Source organism: Periplaneta americana, chromosome 15 (genome assembly GCF_040183065.1).
Source record: "Periplaneta americana isolate PAMFEO1 chromosome 15, P.americana_PAMFEO1_priV1, whole genome shotgun sequence".
Taxonomy (NCBI): Eukaryota; Metazoa; Arthropoda; class Insecta; order Blattodea; family Blattidae; genus Periplaneta; species Periplaneta americana.
Window position 1 is genome coordinate 170528645 of NC_091131.1, and position 20154 is coordinate 170548798.

General features: G+C 35.1%; 1 protein-coding gene across 2 annotated transcripts in view; it reads left to right on the top strand.

The window, feature by feature from the left end:
• The window catches only part of LOC138715531 (DNA-directed RNA polymerase I subunit RPA1-like), a 53613-nt gene that overhangs the window by 13547 nt on the left and 19912 nt on the right, over positions 1–20154 (top strand). Inside the window, exons 2-8 of one of the 2 annotated variants that reach the window (XM_069848573.1) lie at positions 169–309; positions 781–927; positions 6626–6846; positions 7538–7670; positions 11637–11841; positions 16860–16974; positions 19116–19308. In XM_069848573.1, the coding sequence (XP_069704674.1) occupies positions 259–309; positions 781–927; positions 6626–6846; positions 7538–7670; positions 11637–11841; positions 16860–16974; positions 19116–19308 (1065 nt within the window). In that variant the 5' untranslated portion in view covers positions 169–258. Of the gene's footprint in view, positions 1–168; positions 310–780; positions 928–6625; positions 6847–7537; positions 7671–11636; positions 11860–16859; positions 16975–19115; positions 19309–20154 lie in introns of both variants that reach the window. The other variant, XM_069848572.1, reaches the window with a different exon arrangement.

The following is a 20154-nucleotide window of genomic DNA, read 5'->3' on the forward strand; positions in this document are numbered from 1 at the left end:
ACATAAGGCTGGACAAAACAGTGTTCAGAAAATCTCTGGTTATTATTTTATGTTCGTTTTTTGAAAGAAATTTTATTAGCTGCTGTAATATGTATTAAAAAGCCTTTTTCCAGTAATGGTAGAGAGACATTTAAACAAAATATTGCTTAAATCCAATTTTGTGTCCAGGTGAATTTTATTAATGATAAGATAATAGAACATCCACAAAGTAAGAAGCTTAAAGCCATTCTTCAAGATTCCATAATTGTCCAACATGTGATGAAGGCAGTGCGAGATGGCAACACAGAAAACTTAACAGGAGAAGGACAGGTAAACGCTCTTTTTTCTCCTTTTCTTTTGCTACTGTTTTTCTCTTTTTTTCTTTCCCTGCCTTCTTCCTCCTCCTTCACTCAATTCCTTTTTCTATTCCTGCTGTTCCCTTCTTATTTTACTACCCTGTCTGCTCCCAGCACCACCCCCATCGCCACGTTTATTATATGTCAAGTTTTTTTATACAATTTTTTTGGAGTCATGTACCATTGAGTTTATCTAAATGGCATTGACTGATCACAAACAATTCCAACATAGATGCCACTTGGTAGCTGAATATTCACTTCACATTCTGTTAGGCAGAGTTCTTCTGAATCTGATTTTCTCTATATCACACTTTAAAATTCATTTTTCGTATTTTTATATTGCACTTCTTCAGATATACAGTACATTTTATGGAATGTAATTGTAAATGCAGCCTTTTTTTTTTTTTACTGATATTTTGTTTGATTTAACTCAATACTTGATCAGAGTGTAGTGGAAGATCTCCGTGGCACCACCTTGGAAGAGAAGCTGCATTTTGCTTGGGATGTCTTGCAAATTGACGTGAATAATCTTATGGATAATGACATGGATAAGGCAGCAAATAGATTGAAAATTCCTCCTGGTTTAAAACAGGTAAAACATTACAACAAGTTTGCTTTTATTATGCTCACACCCACATATTCAGTTTTATAGACTTGCAGTCTTGTTATTGAATGGGTTGTTGATGTGGGTTTTCTGTATATATCAAACGTTATATGAGGAGGAGTCAATGTAATTTTTAAATCCAAGAAGTTTAGCGTGTCATCTTTACCAGCGTCATGTGTGAATTTTATGTTCAGATGTAATTTATTATATTCATTGGTAATGAATTCGGTATAAAGTGCGTGTTATTTTCATATATTATAAGGGTGTCATCTACATATCAGACGTAGGTAGAAATATTGAATTTATTGGATAGAGAACTAATATGTATTTTTTTTCAAGATTCTCTAAGAATATATCTGCCAGTAAGCCTGATAGAGGGTCTCCCAAGGCTAGGTCTTTTTGTTGTGAGTAAATCTTGTTATTAAATTTGAAATAATTCTGTTGTTGGTACGTATCTAATGCTCTTCATTTAAATAGATTTGCGTCCCAGTAATTAGGCTACCATTTTGTTGAACAGTGTGTTAAATGGTTCATATCCATTTCTTCTTCTTGAGAACACAACAAACAATTTGAAGTAGACAGGATTCCAATTCTCTAGCAGAGAAATCCCATACATACAGAGAGCAGACTTCATCACCATATAATCACCTTAACAATCTAAATAAAAAAGTAAATACAGTCCTTCAACTACCAGACTCTAACCCTTCACCACCCCACCCACTTAAACTGTTATTATCTCGAGTATGCGAATTCCGATTTCAAAAATGTTCACGGTTATTGTTGCCTTACCAATTCCAATAAAGGTACTGAAAGTTTCAGAAGTACAGGCTTACAGAATATAGGCCTATAGTTACGAGCTCCGTAATATCTGCCTGGGTGTTCCGCACGACTACTGACGGGTTAACACTGTGTTGTAACAAGCCACCTGAGATCACATTAAAAATTGGCTACAATGTAATAAGTATGAAATATCCATTCTGATAGGGAACTTGGCTGCAAGCAGCATGTTAAAGTTATCACTGACAAGGCAAAGATAAGACCCACAATGCTTAAAAGATTAGCGAGCATCAAGTGGGGTAGCTCCAGAAGTACACACAATATAATCTACAAAACATTTATTAAATCCATCTCACTGTACAACTGTGGGATTTTGTTAACTGCATATCAGCACATTATCAACTAGACAGAAATGAAGCACTGGGACTCTTAATATGAGAAATAAAACCCACTGGAAGGTGACACCTTCACATTATGGGATCAATGGAAATGAACAGGCTAAAAAGGAACAGAAATCTGTCAGTTATCAGATGCTAAACTTTCGTACGTATCTTTCAAATTGATAAGAATTATATAAAATAAGAAATCAGGCAACATCTAAATGTCAACAGTGTGGAAAAACAGTGGGAGGGCACCATACCAACAAGTTTCCACCCAGACTTCCAAAGATCACAAGCATATCTATCCTGCAAAACATTTACAAAGGCTATCCATCTATTCATCTGACTGCATCGATGTAAAGAACCAATCAGTACCATACAATGGATAAAGAATATCCCTTCCAATATCCAGCCATGAAGAAGACAGAAGGAAGCAGCTATCAACAATTGACAACACACTATTGGGGTGCAAGAAGGCAACCCAACTGCTGAGCTCACATACATTTCATTCCGTACTTTTACAACAAATTTATTTATTTTTCCTTTGATGGAAGTCAAGTCGCACTTAAAAGAATTTTCCTGCCTAAAGCTCTATGGTCCTCAGTGACATGCAATCAGTGCACAGTCCAGTGAGCACTCTATCACCGAAGTCAATTATTTGTATTTATACTTAAAAGACTCTATTAGTCAATGGAGAACTACAATAAATGACTAAATTTACAATACTAACATCAACAATAAGCCGTGCTATCTAAAATAAAGCAATTAAACATATGATAAAAGCACCCCACAACAAAAGAAAATGAAATGTGTCATGCAAAAGAGGCTTACAAGGAAAGGATTACAAATATGATTTCAATTAAAATAAAATAACTGAAAAATCTAAATGACAACAACTTACAATATGAAATGACACATGCCAGCAACAGCAATGAACTGGAGTCATAACAGTTCTTGTCAATTAATTAATAATTCTGTGCCTCAAAGGCAAAATGTGATGTAAGGCAAAATGTGATGCAGGTATCATTTCTTGCAGTTCTTCAGCAGCGAGCATTTAAAGTTTGAACAACTGCATGAAATCATTGTAATCGTGTTTCATAACAAAGAGTTAGAAAGAAAAATAATAGATATATGCATACCATCTTCTGTCACAATAAAGATATCATCAGGATGCATAACATATCGTAAAATATCATTTTCGTCAAAAATTAACATATTTGCCTTGCAGACAGTACACTCTTATATCCCTTTGCCAAAGGATTTTTTGAATTAAGGGCATCAAATAGCTTGTCAGAGAACAAACAGAATTCTACTGTTGCTTGTCCCCTCAAATTCTTTAGTTTTAAGTCTGAACATAGGAATAGCAGAGCATTTCCAACAGATGCACTCAGCTCTTGTACTGCTAATTTCCCTTTCATTTTTTGGTTTTTGAAAGTTTATTTGCAATAGTAAGGGTTTCATTTGTTTCTATTTGTTCTAATTTGTCTATAAACTTCCACTCAATAACATTGTCATTTAGAACTTTTAAAACTTTCATGTCGCCAAACAAATTCCTCATTAATTTAATCATATGACATGCATCTAACACCAGTTGTATACCGTAGCCACCTATGTCGAAAGAAGTGTCTAGGTCTTCTGCATTGAAATTGCAACCTAACTTGTTTCCCATAACAATATCATCACAGGTCGCTGAAACAACAGTTAGTTTGATATTTTGCATGCGACTTACTAAATTGGCTGTCAAAGCTGCTGTTAGACCTTTAATTAAAAAATAGCCCACAGGAATTTTCCAGGATGCATTAGTTCCTTCCCACTACCATTATTACAAAAACCTCTTTTGCCTCTATCATTTCACTTAGACATACACCATTGCCTAAATCAACATAGCCTGTAAATGCACTTCCATTCCATTCAATGCATTTTCGAGTAGACATCTCGTCAAAATTAAGTGCTACATAAAGAGGGTGAGATGAAAGTGCTACTTGATCTTCTAAAGCTAAGAAGGCTTCAGGTGTAAGTCCAGGATCTCCATCTATTGTGTTCCTCCAATTTCTTAGTGTGTTAACATAGGGTAGAGCCCTATTTAAGCTGTCTAACATATTCGTTTGCAGCTGGTGAATAGAAATTAAGTGTTAATACAAATTTTTTTAAAGTATCTGAATGTTCTCCATTTTTTGCCCCAGATCTGTTGATTAAATCAAACATTACTTCAGAGAAATTGTTCTGTATGGTCATTAATTAGATTCTTTTTCTTTAGATCTTTGATAAAGGTTTTAAGGGTGGATATCACTTCACTTTGCCTGTCACATTTTCTCTTGCAGTTAATATTTTTCTTTTTCAATGCTCGTAACTGTTCATTCTTCTTTTCTAACATATTTTCAAGTGATTTAATATGTTTTCTAGGACTCGATAATGCTATAATTGTGCTCTGAATATACATCATCATATGTTTAAAAGAATTACTGTTGGGATCAATTTATTTGTTTCATGTGGAACTGTTGCTTTCATTTTTCTTTTCAGAACTCTCCGAGATGCTTTTTCAATCTACTTGAATAATATTATACTAAGTCTATTAAGAATTTATAAAAAGCGAAAATCATTTATTCATATTATAAAGCAAAGTTATTAAATTATTGATTAGAAATGTACATAAGCTATTAATATAACAGTGTTCAGCAGTTTACCTTTTGTAGATGGCTTGGGAAGTTAAACAGAGATGGAACTACGTCATCTTTCAAAACTTGATTTCGTAATGATATCCAGAAACAAGACTTCAAAATGGGCAGAACACAATTTGTGGTTCCGAGTTGGCACGAATTTATCCTGTTTAATTGCGTTGGCCACTTAGCCAGAAAATCTATCTTATTTAATGGGAACCTGTGATTAATAGCATTAAGTTATAAGTTTAAACAAGTTTATTAGCGGTATTTTGAAAACCTAATATTGGAGAACAACACTTTTTTGTGTTAGATATTCGTCTTCGTCTACAGATATTATTTCGGTACATCTCTAACTAGACTAAGCAAGCAAGCAAGAAAGAAGTTGTACGGTAATTATAGTATTGTACTTACTTCTGCAGAGAAATTCCAGATCCTATCTTGAATGTGTATGTACAATTAAACACTGCACACGAATTCACCATGGTGAATGGCACCAACCACTCAATTAAATTTACTACTTAGGCATAGTACTTATTAAATAATAACAAACCTACACATTAGCAACGCGTATCTCTAACTTGTAGGAACACATTCACGCTTCGAAGATATTACACGCTTTTAAAATACACTAATTGTTAGAAACGACTATTAATGTACTCCATCACTGACTGAAAAACTAAACTTTAATACACTATTGAAAGTAGACTAACACAAATTAACACACTATTAATAGTAAACAACACAAATGAACACATGAATCTTTATGTGTTGATGAAGTGCTTCCAGTTCCTTTCTTGTACGTGTACCTACAATTAAACGTAGACGAATTCACCATAAAGAATGGTACTAGTCACCCAATTAAATTCAGTACTTAGAGACGTAGGTCTATAATTAAACAATAACATATCTATACATCTACATGTTAGCAACATGTATCTCTAATTTGTAGGAACACATTCACGCTTCAAAGATATTACGCATTTTTAAAATACACTAATTTTATTATGAGAAACGACTATTAATGCACTCCATCAATGCTAAAGACTAAACTTCCAATTAACTTTAACTTTAATGCACTATTAAAAGTAGACAACACAAATCAACACTCTATTGAAAGTAAACAACACAAATGAACACGTGAATCTCCATATGTTGATGCTTGACAAAGTGCTTCTGCCCCCAAAACATGACGTCGCACAAACCTGCGTGAGAGGTTTCAAATTTGTGTATGACACCAGCAATTGTGTGTCTAGATATATAACTACAATGTCTTTGATCCAGATAAATAAAACATCAATTTCGTCGTCCTTGGTGGTTTTGCGGTTACCATAATAGTAGTTGGATCCAAGATTCGTAGGTTCTAATCCAGCCAAGGGCAATGGATTTTAAAAGGCAATAAAATCCTTAGTGCAGCTTCCTCCTAGAGGGAACGGACTATGTCATAGATTTACGTACAACACACAGGAAAATTCTTTCCCTAATACAGGGTTCGGGCAAAATTTATAGGCTATTTCTCTCTCAGTTGAACTTTAATGCTGAATAGCCACTGGAATTGGAAGTATCGTTAAGTAAAATGCTACTACTCCTGTTGCTGCTGCTAATATCTCCATTGATGATGACAATTTTCATGGATGAATTTGCTATGTGAATGATGACTTTATGAAAGTGTCAGAAGTGCTTATTGTGTCTGTTAGTCGGGCTTAGACAGTTAGCATTTATGGGACATTCAAAAAACTGTTGACTATGAGGTGGCGAAATCAAGAGAGAAACTTCAATTTTTGTGTGTGGGCAGGTGTGCGTGTGTTTTTTTCTAACACGTCAATTCAAAATAAAGTGTTATACAGATATGTTGTTTCTTTTTTTATACAGATTATTGAGAAAAAAGAAGGTATTATTCGTATGCATATGAGGGGGAAGCGAGTAAATTATGCAGCTCGCTCTGTTATAACGCCAGATCCATGTTTAAACATTGATGAAATTGGTTTCCCCGAGGAATTTGCCAAATGTTTGACATATCCTGTGCCTGTAACAGGATGGAATGTTGCAGAGTTACAGAACATGGTGCTGAATGGGCCAAATAAGCATCCAGGGTAAGATAAGTAACATGTCACAGCTAATTTTGTTTCTTTTGTATGGCTTTCAAAATTTTGTCTTTGTTAGAAGAGAACCAATTTTATTATTGTTTCATACATTTACTGTATGGCGGCCGGGTAGCTCAGTTGGTAGAGCAGCTGGCTACGAACTGAAAGGTCCGGGGTTCGATCCCAGGTGGTGACAGGATTTTTTCTCGTTGCCAAACTTTCAGAATGGCCCCAAGGTTCACTCAGCCTCCCATAAAATTTAGTACCGGGGGTAAAAGGCGGTCAGAGTGTGGTGCCGACCACACCACCTCATTCTAGTGCCGAGGTCATGGAAAGCATGGGGCTCTACCTCCATGCCCCCCAAGTGCCTTCATGGCACGTTACTGGGATACCTTTACCTTTAACATACATTTATAAAATGAAAGTGGATTGAAGTAAAGATACTGGATAAAGGTACTGTTTGCAAAGGTCTTGGCTACAAATGCATTGCATGTTGTGCAGTTTTATCAACTTACCACAGTGGCTAGGTATCCATTGAAATAATATTTCTTTTTGGAGATTCTTGAGTTCACTTACTTTCATTTCCTTTTTCTTAATAAAGTAATGAGTTCATGGAAAATCTGTTGTGAAGCAAATTGAAATACATATAATTAACTCAGTGTAATTATGAAAGAGTGCCTTACATGATTCTCCTTTTCAGAGCTGTGATGGTCCAAAATGAAGATGGTTCTGTGATAAGATTGTCTGCTTTCAACTCTAACCAGCGAGAAAGTGTTGCAAAACGCCTCTTGACACCGAGTGATTCAACTCACAACTCCCAGAGGTTGAAAGTGGTGTGTATAGTGTTCTGGAGCAAATTTACCTCTTCTCACACTTTAGAAATGTCACTTGTGGTTGCACGAAATTCATTAAATCCAATTTATAAACACTAAATTGTACAGGAAAACTTTTTTATACTTTTCACACTCAAATGTTTTTTTTTCCTCAAGTCCCAGCAAAATTCCTATACTTTTCACGTTAGTTTATTTTGGTTACACATTTCTTTTATACAATTTTTACACTTAAAGTTCGTTCGAACAAGTAGTTTATGTATCAATTCATGTACGAACCTTGTATCACCTTATGCACGTGTGCTGATTGGGTACCTACTACGGGATTGAAATAGAACTGAATGATGTTGAAACACTTTTTCAGATCATCACATACTAAAACCAGAGATTCTGTAACTTTTGCCTGAGAATGGGCTGGTTAATTATTGTCGTGTTGCAGCTAATTCAAATTGCAAAAAATAAAATTTCGATAATTTTATATACAAAGATAACAAAAAGTATGGAAGATAAGAATTCCGCAAATTCGATGTTGTACTGGGAGACTCTTTCATCTAAAAGAAAAAATAGTTTTTATTTTCTCAATTATTCATTTGTGTACTTTATTTATTATATTTTAAATCAAAGTTGCATGTTGAAAATGTAATTAGCTATTTCATTACCCAAATAATTTTCATTCTCTTTCTTTTTGGTGAAAATTTAAATTAAGTCTTTAATTTTTATTATTTGTTTGCAGTTCATTTTCCATCTTAACCTTTAAGTTGTGATGCGAAAGATATAAACAGTCGATCTTGTCTATCTTCAGTGTCCAGGAGACGTTAGTGAGCATATGCACATGTCCAAGACAGTACATGCCTCAGTGCACCAACTGCTTCTGATCGCTCCAGATCCGTGTCAAAAGTTTGTTGGAACGTTCAACTGAAGTACATGTTTCCTGTTCAGAATTGGTTTGGAGTGTGTTGGAATGTGTTTTCTGTACTGCACATGCTTCCAATAGTTACGGATGGTTACTGACTGTTGTTGGAACGAATCTTTATACAACTTAATCGCATTTTAAACTTCAGGAGATAATGAACATCATTTAAACATTCTAAATGAATTTTGCTCGAAATTAGGTTTGCCATAAAATTACAGTGTGTGTTCATTGTTAAGATGCAGAAATTCGAAACTGCCCATGCTTTCCTCCCCCAGTCTTGTGCACCTACGTTACTGCTTTGGAAACAGTGAAATATTTTGTAAGCACCATGATGTAATTGAACAAATTATGGAACAATTATCAAAATTTGAGGATATGGTTTGTTCTTTAGGAGCTAGCAGTCCAAAATAATTGATGTGTTTGTAAAATAATCACATGTTATTAAATGGAGATCACACTGGAAGAACGAGGTAAGTCAGTGTTGTAAAATTGCCTGGATTGGAGTGGAATGTATCAGCCAGTTGTGGCTCTGAGCAGCTAAGATTTCCTACAAATAAATTTATATTATTCGAGAATCGTGTTGTAAATTTGAGGACCATATTATAGACTCAAAGATTGATTGATTTATTTACTTACTTACTTATTTACTTATTCTGGTGTAGTTAAGGCTATCAGGCCTTCTCTTCCACAACACCAGGAATGCAAATACAATAATAGAAATAAACAGAAAAAAAATACACTATATACAAAGTAAAGCTACACAAGAAATAGAGAGAGAAAAAAACACTATAAACAAAGTAAAGCCACACAAAAATATACACAGGTTGCAGTCACACAAACTTTAAATGAGTGATTAAGTATCATAATTAATTGTATCCTAACTAATTAACTAACATACACAAGAAACTTGCAATTTTAATCTAGATTAAAAAAGAAAAAGAAAAAAAACACAAATCAATACTTCTAGCAATACCTAAAAAACATTAACTAAGACAAAATTTTCCAATTTAATTTTGAATTGTGATAAAGTCCGGCAGTCCCTGACGTCATTAGGTATCGAATTCCAGAGACGAGGTATTTCTACAGTATAGGAAGATGAGTATAAAGACGTTCTATGATGAGGGATAGAAAGAAGTGCTTGATGTCGGTTTCGAAGAGTTGTAAGAAATTGAAAGCGTGATAACAGATAATTCGGAGTAGAAGTATGCATGATTCTAAACAGAAGAGACAGTGAATGTATTGTTCTTCGTTCCTTCAGACGCACCCATGAAAGTAACTGGAGGGAAGGTGTTATATGGTCAAATTTACGAGTATTGCAGATGAATCGTATGCACACATGAACACGTTGTAGTCTCTCAGCTAAGAGTGAACTTACATTAGTTAGCAAGGAATCGCAATAATCAGAATGGGGCATTACAAGCGTCTGAATAAGATTCTTTTTTTGGACTAAGATGGCTTAATTGTGAAGTTCTAAATTTCTTTTTGGAAATTTTACTGAATTGACTTAACTTGTTTTTCCCATAAAATCTTTAAATGTTACTTCATATGTTATTGAATGTCATTTTAATTATATGTTTTCCTCACATACGTTTTTTCTTTCTCCAGACCCCATAAAAATGCATAAATGAAGTTTTACTGTGTCAGGTTATGAAAACTTTCTTAATTGTATACATTTGGTCCTTTATTTAATAGATCTTAATAATACTTTTGCAACTGACTATGGACTGGAAAGTTCTAGGTCCAATTCCAAGTGGTGGCGAGATTTTTCTCGTTGCCAGAACTTGCAGAACAGTCCTGAGGTTCATTCACCCTTCTATCAAATTGAGTACAAGATTTTTTCCAAAAGTGAAGGCGGTTGGAGCATGATTCTGATCACACCACCTCATTCCAGTACCAAGGTCATGAAAGCATCTCGACACGCCCCAAGTAACTTCATGACTGACATACCTTTACCTTTTTACCTAATAATAATTTTAATTGTTGTAATTACTGGTTTGTACCAAAGTAAATTGAATTTTTAAGTATGTTTTGGCTTACAATGAGACTCGTTTACTTTATAAATTTCTAATTACTGATTTTATGACTTATTTCACGAAAATAAAAACAAACAATATGAATTTGTTTTTTCAGAATATTTCATTTTCTCGTTCTGTGAAGTGTTTCGTAATGTTTGAAGGAGTTCAGGGAATAAAATTAAGTAGGTATGTTCCAAATACAAAAATTGAAACAGATTGGTAATATACAGAGCATTCGCCTATGGGTGGGGCCAAGAAAGCGGCCTGCCTGCGGCGTCGCTTGCGGGAATCGTCTATCCTTAAGCTTCCGCTTTCTTCTACTATACTCTGTAGGGTTTTAATTTTAAAAGTTTAGCAGCAGTAAAGACTGATGTTTTTGAAACACTAACTTCCTGTGAAACACTTCTTAGAGATTTATTAGGAGAGTGTGTAAATTATGCACTGATATCATCAATTTTTTCTCCCGTCAGTACTCTTTGTTTTCGATTAGGAATTGTAGCATTTATCGACCCTGTTGTCCTTAATTTGTTAACAAGACGTCTAACAGTTTCTCTACCCTGAATTGGAGCACCCGGATATTTCACTTCAAATTGCCTACGCACCTCTCTACATGACTCTGTTTTCACATATGCATCATACATAAAAACTCTTTGTTCAAGCGTGAATTTTGCGTTTTGCATTGTTAACAAATTTACACACATGCTGAATATTTAAGCAACTGTGTCAAGGAACTGCACTGTACGTGTTAAATACTGCAACATCTGGCTCACAACTGATAACTAGTCGACCTTGATGTCCTTGATTGTCGAGCGTGTCTCAACAACTGCGCGCACAAAGCAGTGTATCAGTACATGCCGCTTTCCTGGCCCACCCGTAGGCGAATTCTCTGTATAATATAGGCTATTTTTAACATTGATCTTAATCCCATTTCCTGATAATAATGTGTTTAATAATCACATGAGGTGTTTGAATCTAAAATACTTTTGTGTGTTCTATAGCATTTGTTTGAACTATATAATCTATTACATTGTTTTTCTGTAGGTTCGCAGACATCTATGCAATGGAGACGTGTTACTTCTAAACAGGCAGCCTACTCTACATAGACCCAGCATCATGGCCCATACTGCACGAATCCTGAAAGGAGAGAAAACTATACGGTTGCACTATGCAAACTGCAAAGCTTACAACGCTGATTTTGATGGCGATGAAATGAATGCTCATTTTCCCCAGAACGAAGTTGCTCGCAGTGAAGCCTACAATATTTGTATGTATTAATTATCTCATGATTAATTACAGCTTTCCTCTTCATTAATTTTAAATAGCACTGTAGCATTCTGTTATAGATTTAACACTTGCTACTGTCCATCGAAAGATGCCGCTGTTTAATGCAGGAAATTTTCTTTGTGCTCCAAATAACTCCACTCAAATTTAAAATAATATGTTATGTAAGAAACACAGCTTTCTTGAGTCACGTGCAGGCGTGAGTAATGTAATAGGAATCGTATATTTGGATGTTCACTAACAGTTTGAGCTGATCCATTAGCTGTCAGTTTTTTCCGAACACAGAAGTGCTTGTCCTTGACTCACATGGTATGTGTGGACGTCTATGAGTGCAGACATGTGTGACATGGAACCTTATTTGTGAATATCGGAACATTTTGTCTTTGTAATTTATTTAATTTTTTTGTGCTTGGCTGATAACCGAGTTATTATTATTCATCCGAATTCTATAAAAGCAAGTACAGGCAATGTATTGTTGTTGTCTATGTTGGCGGGACATAAGGAACCAATCCATGAGTCTTCTGGCATTCCAGTACAGTTTTGAGGTTCTTCGTCTTCTGGAGAGTAGGATCCAGTTTTCGGCATTGAAGTAGATGTTCTCCATTCATTTGAGTGCTCTGGTCCTTGCAGATGGTGCAGTGTTCAGAGTTATAAATTTCCATGCGATATATGTGATGCTAGACAGTCATGCTCAGTATAACAAGTTATATTATCATCATACGACTTAGAGGTGGTGGTTTTCCTCACATTTTTGTATACAGTTCACCACTACACTTGATTACATTCGATCATATATCCTAAAATATTTTTCCTCTCATCTATATCTCCCCATATCTTCCATTACCTAAAGTTCAACTCTGTTTCAGTCTATTTTCTTCCTCCACCCTTTCTGATATGCTGTACAGTATTTCCAACTCTTCACTTCTTTATCTTGCTCAGTCCCATTCCCGAATATTATGCTGCACTATCTACCTTACTCTTGTTTACAAACATTCTATTCATCTGTCTCTATTATCATTGTCATCTTCCATTACTATTATCCCTAATTTTCTGTTTATCTTAAACCCTTTTCTCTCTGGCTAATATTCACTAATTTTTCTACTTTCTCATCTACATTACCATATTATATTATTTGTTTAGTTTATTGTTCCAATGTTCTACTGTTTATAATACTTCCTTACTATTACTTGTTCAATGCACATAATTTTTTCCGCAAATCAAGCTTTCAGGTATAACTCCCTGTAAAGTTCATTTGAATAATTTCGAGGGAAAAATTGTTCTGGGGCCAGGTATCGAACCCGGGACCTTTGGTTAAATGTACCAACGCTCTACCAACTGAGCTACTCGGGAACTCTACCAGACACCGATCCAACTTTTCCCTCTATATCCACAGACCTCAAAGTGGGCTGACAACCGTCAAGCAACCAACATTGAGTGCACACTAACTCTGTGTGACTTAAATTGTGGCTTTCTGTTAATGAACAGTGACGTGTATTATGCAAATCAAGCTAACTCCCTGTAAAGTTGATTTCAATAATTTCGAGGTTGTCAGCCCACTTTGAAGTTTGTGGATATATAGAGGGAAAAGTTGGATCGGTTTCTGGTAGAGTTTCTGGTAGCTCAGTTGGTAGAGCATTGGTACATTTAACCAAAGGTCCCAGGTTCGATACCCGGCCCTGAACAATTTTTCCCTCGAAATTAATCATTTTTTTTCCCTTTATTGGATAACTTTTTCCGTTTGCTCTCACTACTTTTGCTCACTTTCTACCTCCTCCACTTTCCATATTCTTCCTCTCTCAGTTACATGAAACACTCAGTATTATTTTTTCATAACTCGTATTAGCCTCACTACCTTCATTACTTTTCTTCTCACTGTTTATTCTATTCATTTTCTCCTTAACACTTCACTACTTATTCCTCTATCTTATTCTCAGATCCACTTCAGTTACACTAATTGATCTAATCATCACATTTTTGATGGCATCAATACCTCAGACTATGTCAGATTTCTCCTCTAGTTCACTTGCTACACTTCACACATCCCTGTTTCTTTAACTATCTTATGTTCGTTGAACTGTTTTTACAAGTTTCCTCTAGTTTTTCATACATCTTTAGTACCCTATCAGTATCTCCTATGGTCGCTGGACTTGGATCATCTCCGCTCTTCTTCTCTCTTATGTTCTCGACTTCTTCTTTGTTCTCTTCATCGCAATCCCTTTCGTAACTTACACTTGGACTTGCACTCCATTACACTCTACTTATTCACCTCAGCTCATTCTCCTATTATCCCAGCTCTGGATTCCTCTCCCTTTCTTTCCTTCTTCTTTCCTCTATCATCCCCTCACTTGATTCATATCAATCAATAGCTTCCCATTCTTCACTAGACTCATTAATCATCACACAGATTAAACATATTTGTTATTATTCCAGAAGTATATTTGGCATTTAATTTTAAAAGAAAACAATCAGATAATTTTTCGAAACACTTTATTTATTATTTGTAATAAATAATATGAATCTTCCATAGCCAAAAATTTGACTATTAGAGCCACTACTATATTTCCTCGTGTATTAGACGCACTTTTTTCCATAATTCTTGGTTTTAAAAATCCAGGCTAAGTATTATATGCCAGGAAAAAATTTTAGGCAAAAAAAATCATAACTATCTGACATTCCACGTGATAATCACAGCTGTTTCGACATCGAACATTGAACTGATATTGAAAATCATCGACTTGTGCGACTTCGAAAGCGTTGATATATCAAGAAGCAGTAATAATACGAAATGAATAAAAAATGTAGCACAGTATAACCTAGAACTGAATACAAATAAAGGAATATAATAATGTTATAATATGTACATTCAGACTTCGTGAATAAGTACATCAACACGAAAATATACCCAAGCTGAAAAAATTGAACACTGCACAGTAGCCTTCTCCACTAATAGGAATGTAGTGTACTCTATCAACTGCTGTGTTGTCAGTTGCTTCATGTTGTTACTATGACATGCACTGCTGTGAAATCCTGAAAAAAAAAAAAAAGATGTTGTTCAGAGAGTGATGACTCACAGACTAGAATCCTTTGCATAAAGGCAATAGCATCTTACATAGTAAGGCATCAGAATTGTGCAAAGGACTCTTCTGCTGTTGTATGGTGGTCATTGTGACAACGTCGGATTTCTCACTGTCTACATTACACAAAGCTGTCAGGTGCATAGTTACAATTGTATTGTATTTTTTACATTCCATCGCTTCACAGCTAGAATATGGAATATGTCGAAAGAAAAATCGTAATAGTACTTATTCCATAGCGAAAGTCTAGTTGAAATACTAGGGCATTCAGTAAGTAATGGCAACAATACTGTAAATCAGCACTCCTAGCGGTGAGCATTGGAATCTTTTAGTATGTAATAAAGGAGCGATTGTTGCATAAATGTGGAATATTAAAAGTCTGTAAGTAACCATATTTTGTGAATACAGGGACTGTTTCTGATTTGTATTAAGTAATAACGCCCTAAAAATGTTCAGTAAGGTATGAACAAAGATGCATCATAAAAATACAAGTTGCAAGAAGAAAAAATGCAACTCAGAAACTTGTGGGAGAAAAGTCCTACCATACCGAACTGTTGCAAAGTGGGTGGAAGCGAGGCATTTGCTTTCACTCAAAAGTTGGCATCCGAACAGCTTTAGATTGATCAGTGAAAAAGAGATCCAGAAATGATGCTGCAGATGGAATCCATCATCTTCCAAGGGTTTTTCAATGTACTGTTGACTGGCAAGGGTCTATATTTTGTAGTGTGTAATGCCAAAAGCAACCTAAATAGATTTAGGGAGAAACACTAACTATGTTGCCATTATGTTTCGAGTGCCCTTATATATACAGAAGGGTTTTACATTATCGTAATACAACTCAAGGGGTTAGTATCGATACTTAATACAAGATAAAAATATATGTTCAGCATTGTTGAATGTCATGAATTCATCTACAGAATAGAAGGTGTGAGAAATTAGGTACCTCTTTAATTTGGCCCTAAATATTCGCAAGTTTTGATTTTTTTATATCCATAGGGAGCTATTAAACTGTTCACTGCCATGTCACATACTTGAATACTTGTATATTTGGCATGTTTGCTTGAACTGACAGTAATTTGCAATAACATTCTCTGTGTGCCAATGCAACATCCGTACAAATTCATTTTATATTACGTGTTATGCATTACATTACTTGTGTCTGTATGTGACATTAAATTTTTTTAAAACTTTCTATATTTAATTACCTAAGTATTCATTGAAATTGATCATAAAATGTATTTTAACACTTTTCTTGTTACCAGAATTACCTTTGGACCTATGTATTCTGAGTTCAAACCCATATATAGTAGTTTTTTAAGTGGATAAAATTGCAAAACGTAAGTTACTTCCATTGATTAAGACAGTAGAGTTGTTGGTCCCATTTTATAGATTAACTTATATTGGAGATTTAATTGTTCATAAATAATGACGAATAAAGACAAAATTCTGTATCCAGTTCTATTATTATGCTTCAGTCTCAACTCTTGGTAACATGTATCACCATGATAACTTAAAGATTTACTGTAGGAAAGAGTAAGAGTGTTTAAGATCTCATTAGTACACATCCTTGTGTATACCGATACACAAACTGAAAATTCTGCAGATGACACCAGACAAGAGTACTCGTTGATTTAGTTCTCAAGTGGGTACCAACCAAACTATGCCATTGACTCTGTAGCATGTCCTTGAATGAATCAAGGAAACATGTTTAGTATATTTTGTAATGGTCAATTGAAAGATTAAAAAAGCAAAGTTTGTGCGCAGTAAATAATCTGACCCTGGTTGTAAGAAATTATGTTCTTAAAATTTTGCTTGAATTGCACCTGCTCTTTCATCCCATAGTTTTAGGAAATTCTGCCCGTAAATAGATATATTTGGCTTCCATTTCTGAATTTTATTTCATTTTCAGTGAGTGTAAATAATCAGTACCTGGTTCCAAAAGATGGAACACCATTGAGTGGCTTGATTCAAGACCATATTGTGGCAGGAGTACTGCTGTCTATTAGAGGACGATTTTTTGTAAAGTGAGTAAACTAATAATTCCCTAGAGTCAGTGTGAAACATATCACTTTTCTCTTTTTCATTTCAAGATCAGTGGCAAATATTCAGAGCATGCCCTATTATTTTTTAAAACACAATACCTATAAGTCGAATTGTTATTATTATTATTATTATTATTATTATTTTATTTTATTTTTTTTGTTTTATTTTCCGCACAAATATTAAATAATGCTGTATTCACTTTAAATCTAACCAGGTTAGACTGCATGCAATTTATATGGCCTATATGCAGCATTCGACCAAAATGCCTTCTGAAGCCTCAGGGTGTATTACTGTTCACAGATCTCATACAAGCGCTGAGCAGAGAAAGAATGTGTTAGGGTGAAACACCTGTCACTTCGGATGCCATAAAGGCAGAGTGTAAGTCTGCATGCTATACGACAGTGATGGACTGACACACAGTTTTCTGCTGCTTGACCATATGTTATTCTGGCAGTGATATTTTTCAGTATAATAGCAAATGGACATAGTTTATTCACCATTCAAAGATCCGCACCTTTTACAATTTACTTTCAGTGTAGCATGATTTCGTGACACTTCAAGTGCTCAAGTTTCGTTCAGATCATGGAGAAGATAAAGTTGTATTTTGTCGTTTTATTTAATGTCAACATAGGTGACTGTGACAAGGTGTTGTTACATTGGAAAACATAAATTAAAACCTTTCCAACATATGAACTTTGAGGAAAAGCAAATTATAGCCTATTTTCTCAGGACAGACTAGTAGGGTGCTATTCATAGACATTTCGCAGCACGCGCTACGAGCGTACTAAGCTAGCCCCGGCTATCCACTTTTTACTTGTACAGAATTCAAATCATATCCTATCGCTAACACTGATTTATGAATACGAAAAATGCTGATCATCCACCGGAAACCCGCGCTAAAAATGTCTATGAATACGGCCCGTAGTGCCTAAATTAACAGCAGCTAGATATCAAATATAAATATACTGGTAAATCTACAGAATTGCATTTTGAAAGTTAAAGAATGGAACTTTATGCTTTGTAATAATAATAATAGTAATAATATAAGGAATAATGTTTAATCACGCCAACTTTCTTGAGAGAAATTAAAACAATTGCATGGTCATGCATGCTTCGCCACTGTTCAAGATGTCAAACTGTCCTGAACTTATTTTGACTAGGATGTTATCAGTGCATATAATTCATAGCTTTAAGCCTGTTTCTTCCTTCAAGAGAGGTTTAAGCCTGTATCCTATTTCAACCGAATTCAATTTCCATGTGGCCAGAAGGTGCCAGTATCATATGAGTTTGAAATCTAGTAATATTTTGGTGTATCTCTCTGTTGACATTTTAAAAATATGTGTGTACCAGTCTTGTTTCTGTTTATTAATATACACTCAAGTAAATGGAAAATACGCAATTCTGTTTGTTTTGTTTATATAAAAGCGTTATAGGCCTATTCTATCACCTAATTAGCTTTTTCCTTTCTTTGTGTTTGTTGCAGCTCACACAAGTCAGCATAGGTATAACATTCTCATTTGTGCTTTTCAAAATGTGTTTATATATTCTTCATATGTTCCACATATTCTTTGATGTATAATTAATTCCATATTAACATCTTGTTTGAGGTGCTGTGATATATTAAAAACCAGATGATGAACATTTGATGCATGCTCTGTAATGTTATTTTCTATCTTACATGGAGTTTTGCTTCCTTAAAATGTCATTGTTTTCATTTTTTAATCTATATTCGTAAAGGTCTAATTTCTTTCATTCTACAATGCACAATTTCTCTTGCTAATGGTGGAATACTGTTTAATTCTCATATTGATAAAATGTTCATGTAATATAAATTAGTGCTTGGCAGTTGTAATTTTCACAAAAGATCAAATGTAAACCTAAGAACAGTTAAACTTACTGCTAGAGTGTTGTCTGGCGTGACTCCTTGAGATACAATGCAGTAGATAGTTACGTGTTTAAATTTTGTATAATGCGGAAAATAATCCCCCCCCCCCCCTGCTTTAAACAAGTTTTATTGTATTTATTTTTGATGTTATTATTTCAGAAGTTCAACATTAATACCATTATAGCCTACAGACTAGCAGGTGGAATGTACATTACAAACATTGAATCTGTGTTGCAGAGAAGAGTACCAGCAGCTTGTCTTCCAGGGACTGGGGCATCAGAAGGGCGAGATCAAGCTGTTGTCACCAGCCATATTGAAACCAGCTCCTCTTTGGTCTGGGAAACAAATAATTTCTACAATAATTATAAACAATGTGCCTAAGGGGCAGCACCCACTGACTCTCACTTCCTCATCAAAAGTCTCGGACCAGGTACGTATACTATCCATTGTAAGTGCTCAGTGCACCATCATGTTCTAGTGGTTACTGTACTTGTCCCTGGTTGCCAGGGTTTGCCTTTTATTGCTTGACATCAGAGGCTTCTGTCACTCCATTGGCCTCATCAAGATTACATTCCCGTATTGCCTTGGCAATTCCTTCTCTTCAGCTGATGCAGGCCTTTGTCTTTCCTGCATCCTTGCTGTGACATGACAAGATCTGCGTTGGCCGTTTCTCTTCTGGCATCCTTTGATACTACTGCAGTGCTTTACCTCCCAATCATTCAGCTACTGTTTCTTTTTTGTTCATTTTTTCTCTTATTACATAATTTCAAATTCATTGTAATGCAAAAACTAGGCAACTCCTTTGCAATCCATCCATTTCCATCGGATATAGTTTTTGCTTGTCTCTGATGTTCACTTTAACACTTATTATAAAATATAAAACTTCATTAAAACTTAAAACTTTAATAATATATCTTATTGACAGATGGTACTGTCACAGTCTACTATATACAGTCGCGAAGCTCAATATGTAGTAAAAATGCAAACATGGGTAGTTGCCCACCACTAGGATTGCTACTATCGCCTCATCATCACAGATCTCTCCTATACTAAAAGCCAGGTTATGAACCGACGAAACAGGAAGTAGTTGGATGGGCGAGAGGAAAGTGCGGATTAGAGGGGTAGCCTGTGCAATGATGACACGTTGAGTGTGGGGGTGGAGGGGAGAACGAGAACGAGAACGAGAACGGAGCTTTTCATTGGACCGCGCGTGAAAATGTCGTCTGCTAACGAAAATCTGGCAACAGAATCACGCAGACAGTGTAGCCAGTTCATT